Source organism: Garra rufa, chromosome 1 (genome assembly GCF_049309525.1).
Source record: "Garra rufa chromosome 1, GarRuf1.0, whole genome shotgun sequence".
In the NCBI taxonomy this organism is placed as follows: Eukaryota; Metazoa; Chordata; class Actinopteri; order Cypriniformes; family Cyprinidae; genus Garra; species Garra rufa.
Genome location: NC_133361.1, coordinates 8,692,039 through 8,698,075, shown reverse-complemented (window position 1 = coordinate 8,698,075; position 6,037 = coordinate 8,692,039). Strand labels below are relative to the sequence as shown.

Sequence of the window (6,037 nt, the reverse complement as noted above, 5' to 3'; positions counted from 1 at the left end):
AGCACTATACAAAGACTCACATATTCTTTAGTTAACTTATTTTCCCCACTTTGCATAGAGACAAATGGTCTGCCAAAACACAAGTGGAGAAACACAACCACTGGTGATGTCACTTACTTATTTTAAATGAAATCCCCTCAGCAGCTTTCAAAATGGCTTCCAATTGGTTTCTTCCATAAAAGGAAGGCTTCTTGAGGGTAAGGCTGTTGGGCAGTCCAGCAACTTGTATGGTCATGCCCTGATTCACCAGGGACTGGTAGGGGAGCCTTCCAGTACCTCCAGCCTCCTCTGAAAGACACAGGCACACACACACACGTTTTATGGGGACATTCCATAGGCGTAATGGTTTTTATACTGTACAAACCGTACTTTCTATGGCCCTACACCTACCCTACACCTAAACCTAGCCCTCACAGGAGATTGTGCATACTTTTACTTCATCAAAAAAACTCATTGTGCATGATTTATAAGCCTGTTTCCTCATGGGGACCTGAGAAATGTCCCCACAAGGTCAAAATCTACTGGTATTCCTATCCTTGTGGGGACATTTGGTCCCCGCAACGTGATGAATACCAGGTACACACACACACACACACACACACACACACACACACACACACACACACACACACACACACACACACACACACACACACACACACACACACACACACACAAACACAAACACACAAACACACATGTATGCACATGTTACACAAAGTTACACAGCTGGATAATTGTGACTCTCCCCTCTAGCTGCAAACATTCATTCTGGTAAGGTGTCATAATCTATTGGTTGATGAGCACATTAGATAAATTATTTATTTATTTGATAATAATGCCATGGATTCATGAAGGCATATTAGGTTATCAAGATAAGCAGTTTCTTTACATCAGCTTTAAAAGTATTTGAACATACACTTACTATATTTTTGGTTGAACAGATCTTGCACTTTTCCTACCAGCACACTGACTTGATCTTTAGTACTGGGTGTTATGGCTGAGGAGCTGGCTAAAGATGTAACAACAGACAACAATTAATTTCATAAAACTGTATTATGTATATTCACACTATTACGGGCCTGTGTCCATTTCTGTGGATTTTCATAAGCAATACCTTTGAAATGCAGTGCAAAGTTGTTCACTGTGTCCGTTGAGTCAAGGAAATCAGTGGCTCCTTTGCTGCTTAGTTCATACACCTCTAAGCTGGATTTTTGGCGGTCAAATGACAAAATGGCTGTTTCCACACCCAAATCCTCAAGCTTGGACACCTTTACAATATTAAGATAAACAAGACAACCACAAAAAATAGAAATATAATTGATTAAACACAAAATAGACAAAACCTACTTTTAAAAATCCAACACACACTAAAGGAACAGCTCATTACAGGGTTCGGCAATATATGAAAACAGTGTTGTCACACGTAGCAAATAAGTGGTCAGGGACCACCAGGGTTACATTAACTATACATTAACTGTGTTTACATAGAGTCCAATATCCAACTAATAATTTGACTCATAGCAATGTGTGACTACTAATGCTTCAATTGACCACCTTGATCTGAATAGACCAGCTTAACCAGTAGGAATTTAGTTTGAGAGGGTGGTATGAGCCTTTGACAATTTCTTCAATGTGAAAATATTTAATGTTGATAGCCTTTAAACAAAAATCAGCTGGAATATGTATTTGATAAGAATTAATTTGAAATTATATAAAAAAAAATCTACAGATAAACAATCCAGTTGTCTGTCAAACTGTTCTGCTCACATCACAATTGCTTTCACATCATTCTTGCATCGAATACTCTAATAATACCACTAATGCCAAGCAAATGAAGCCTCTATCCAAACCTCTAACTTTAGCTTCTTAAGGTGCATTTTAATTCGGGCGTCCCTCATTTCAGGGCTAAGGGCCTGCCCATGTGCCCTCAGTGCTGCTGCCTCTTCAATGTATTTATTTTTTTCATCTTCCCCCAATGTGGCCCACCTGCCCTTGATATCATTCATTGTGCCTAAGGAAAAAATAGTTGCACAGAAAACGTATTACTTTAGAGTCAGCATGTCTTTTTTTTAAAGTAAATTCATACAATGACAATCTGTCCAACACACTAATTTACTTGGGTTGTGAAACCCATTTCTCTATAACAACTCTGTTTAAACAAGATAACATGTAAAGTTGATGACCTGATGATTCTTTTTAAGACACACAGCAGTCTTACACTGATGAATGCAACTTGTAACCCTTGTAAAGCCCTGATGTAAACAGGGCTGCTATGTACAACAACAAACCATTTAGTTCAACAATTGAAAGCATCTGTTAAATATTGTCTCTCACCTTTGTTTCTCAATACATCTCTACAAAAAAGATTGTAAGGTGACAGCTCTCTGATATGAACTCTGGCCTTTGCTGGCCGGGGCTCAGAGGTAGCTTTTGTAATTATGGATCTTTTGTAATTACCGATCCAGTTCTGAAAAAGAAAAAAATAACAAAAGTATTAGACCAGGGGTGCTTAATCATGTTCCTGGAGATCTACCTACCTGTAGACTTTAGTTCCAGCCCTGCTCCAACACCGATGTCTGCAATTATCAAGTGCTACCTAAGAGATTATTTAGCTGGTTCAGGTGTGTTTGATCAGGGTTGGAGCTGAACTTTGTAGGATGGTAGATCTCCAGGAACAGGATTGAGCACCCCTGTATTAGACCAATTAAACTGAATTTTAACAAAACACTTAATTTATACAAGCAGTTCTTTAGAATGCTATATTTATTTGACACGTTGATTGTTAGTGTGGCACTAAAGTAAACCTTACTTCTATGACACTGGTGTCCAAACACGTAGCTGATGCAGCTCTTGCTATTAAGGGTGAGCCGACATGCTTCATTCCCTCCTTAAAAAAAGAAATCAAGGTCTCCCTTTGCTTTTCATTAATGTGCGTTCTCTCTTGTTGAATAAAAACAAAGAAAGAAAAAGCTAGTCAGTAATAAATCAGTAATAAAAAAAACAGTGTTGCAGATCATACCATCGTTCTCGGACACACTTGTCTAATGCTTCTAGATTAGCAACTGTGTAAGGCTTACCTCTCTGAGCCATCTTTAACCTAAAACATAAACAGAGAGAAACTTGCACAGACAGATTTGTGAATGGGCCCTCTCTCTAAACAGCCCAAAACCAATTTTGGATTGTTCAACATAGACATAATGCATGGAAGTAATAAAAGAAACTTACCACAGAACTCCTTTGCAACTTGCTGGAAATGGTAAATGGAGAAAAAAAAATTAGGTAAAGAGATATTAATGTTTCACAGGCAGGCAGACCTGTGACTTTGGGTTTTATTTTTCAAGTTCAATGTTGAGGACAGCAATATATGTGACACACAGAGACACCACAGTCTATTTACTTCTAATACATTGCCAGTGTTCATCTTTTGCATGAAATGTAATTGTAAGCTTCCTCATGTGGGATCAAATGCAGTCAAGCTTTATTTTAAATTATAGTGAAGATTCCAAACATACCAAAGAGCCATAAAATACGTCTTGGGTTTGAATGTTTCACTGAATATGAGTATGATATAGCTTCAGTGACACAATATATGCAATAAGCAAAAAATAAGTCTTTACAAATAAGTTTTTAAAATTTTTACAGGCTAATTTTGCGTTTAACTAGTAAACTATTTCCCCATTAGCTTCAGACAAATGAAAAACATGCTAATTAGCAACGCTAATGCTCACATAAATCATATAAAGTAAGGACAGGCTTATAACGTAATATATAACGTTTACAAATGCAATTGCAAAACGGTTATTTCATGTCAACACTCATGTCACACCACCTTAAAACACATTTTCTGTATTGTTGTGGCTTATTGACTAATTAATTACAGTTTATGCTCATTTCAATGATCTTACCTGAAAATATCAACCGGAAAAACTGCGCGACCGCGACGTTCCCGCGTCATCCAATAGATTTCTGATTACCGGTGAGCTGGATTCCTCTGGGACTGGATCTGGAGTCTTCTCTATTAGTATCGCTGATTAACCATGTGGATGGATGATAACAGCCTTCTGAGCCTACCAGTAGGCGCAGCAGGCCCCTACTGGCCCATATCTATCAGCTGATAACCACTGATAACGCCCATTCAATCGAGTGATAACGTTCGAAGCGGGTGAAATTACACAAGCCATTTTTTATCAGAAGGTATCAGAATGTATTTTTATCTTCATCCTTGTATCTCAAGCCACCAAACCTTTTGAGTACTGTCAGGGCATGGTGCCGAAGACACATACCAAGTTTCGTAAAACAATTCGGCAATGTGTTCGTAAAATATCGCATTTTATGACAAAATTCAAAATGGCTGAAATGGTTCAACTTGACATGCTCCTCCGAATCTAAGACACCACTTTCGAGATTTTTGGCCAAACCACTGAGAAGTTATAAGCAACATTTGCCATTTTTCATATCTCCTGACCACTAGGTGGCAGTGTCCCGAAACACTGCAGGTAGCCTCAGGTCATGCTTGTTATAACACACACCAAACCGTTGTGGAGATATATCCTCACATCCATTTTTGCATGCTTTTCGTAGAATGTGTTGGCACATTTTCCGAGAACGGTTTGACCAATCAACTTGAATTCCATGATTTTTTGACATGTTCTGAAGATGATCTGAGCCAATTTTGGTGAAAATCAGACAAACCATCTAGGATGAGTTTGAAAAAGTAGTAAAAACTAAACCTTACAATTTTTATTTTATTTTTGTGTTCATTCGACTCGGCATGAGCCAAGGATTCAGAGAAGAAAAAAAATAAGTTTAATTTTGTGCCTTCCAGTTCAAAAGTGAGCTTCATTGCTTGGCCCCTAATTAATGGTACATTCACACAACAACACTGCACTAAAAGCAGAATTTTTTCTTTGCATTTTTAAAAAAAAGTTTAGATGGCAACACTGTCAAATGATCCTTGTTCACATGGATCCATGAAAACTTGAAAACTAAAAACACTGCATTATGCTGACAGGCCAGTAGTTGGCGATGCCACTTTGAATTTTTTAATAATTTTGCTTCATGATATAAATTATATTAATCTTTCTTATAAGTTTCATATGATGTTCAATGGTCTTATAATACACCTGTAGTTTGCTTACTCCGTCATGAAGAGAAGTTCTTTTTTCGCTACCCATTACTACGCTCTGCGTGTTTCTTCTGATGTGAGGCCAAAAGTTCACAGTTTTTCACATATTAACAAAAACATCAAGTACATTTTACAGGGTTTGATTAAAGTCCCATTTTACAGGCTCTTTTCTGGCATTTTCCTACTGAAATAAACGTTTAGTTCAGCAGCAGTGAGTGTGTGAAGAAAATATGACGAATTTATTCAGAATTGAGTGATTTTCAGTGTTTCTGTATGTTTGTTTGTTTGATTGAAGTGAAAAGTCAAAAGATGTGTTCTGCCCTGTCTATGTGACTGTAGTTATCCATTATTATAAGTTTACACCAAGCACTGTAGCATTCGTAGCATTGTTCTTTCATTTCAGAGCTGATTGTAGAGAAGTGGAGGGGGAACATCATGACAAAGCTGCAGAAAAAACACTCAAAAACTAAAAGATAAAAGCCATTTTGATGTTTAAAAGCTTTTATTAATAGTATGTTTTATTAAAGGGATAGTTCACCCAAACATGCAAATTTGGTGTTTATCTGCTTAGCTCCAGGGACCCGAACCACTGCAGTCTGTTAGTGGTTTAATGGCAGTGGATGGCATCGAACCTTTGAAAGTAAAAAAAAAAAAAACATGCGCAGACAAATCCAAATTACACCTGCAGTTTGTGACGATACATTGATGTCCTAAGACACGAAACATCGTTTTTTGCGAGAAACCGAACGGTATTTATATGTTTTTTTACCTTTTGCTACTAGAGTTCAAGTTAAAGCAGAGTTGACTTTGCCAAATTTAAATATGTACACTGGCAAGTGTGTTTTTTTTTTCATATTATTTCCCTCCTCTCGACGCTTCTCACTCCAGTCCAGCAGGTGGCGCTAAAAT

The 6,037-nt window shown here is 37.5% G+C and overlaps 1 protein-coding gene across 1 annotated transcript; it reads right to left on the bottom strand.

Moving 5' to 3' along the window:
• Positions 1-109: 109 nt before the first annotated feature.
• On the bottom strand, positions 110-3,093 carry LOC141342946 (uncharacterized). The gene is made up of 7 exons (XM_073847567.1): positions 3,081-3,093; positions 2,813-2,973; positions 2,338-2,470; positions 1,854-2,014; positions 1,118-1,271; positions 926-1,012; positions 110-288 (listed from the first exon to the last, which is right to left on the bottom strand). Exons 1-7 carry the CDS (start codon positions 3,091-3,093, stop codon positions 110-112), a joined length of 888 nt encoding a protein of 295 aa, XP_073703668.1.
• Between the last annotated feature and the right edge of the window lie 2,944 nt (positions 3,094-6,037).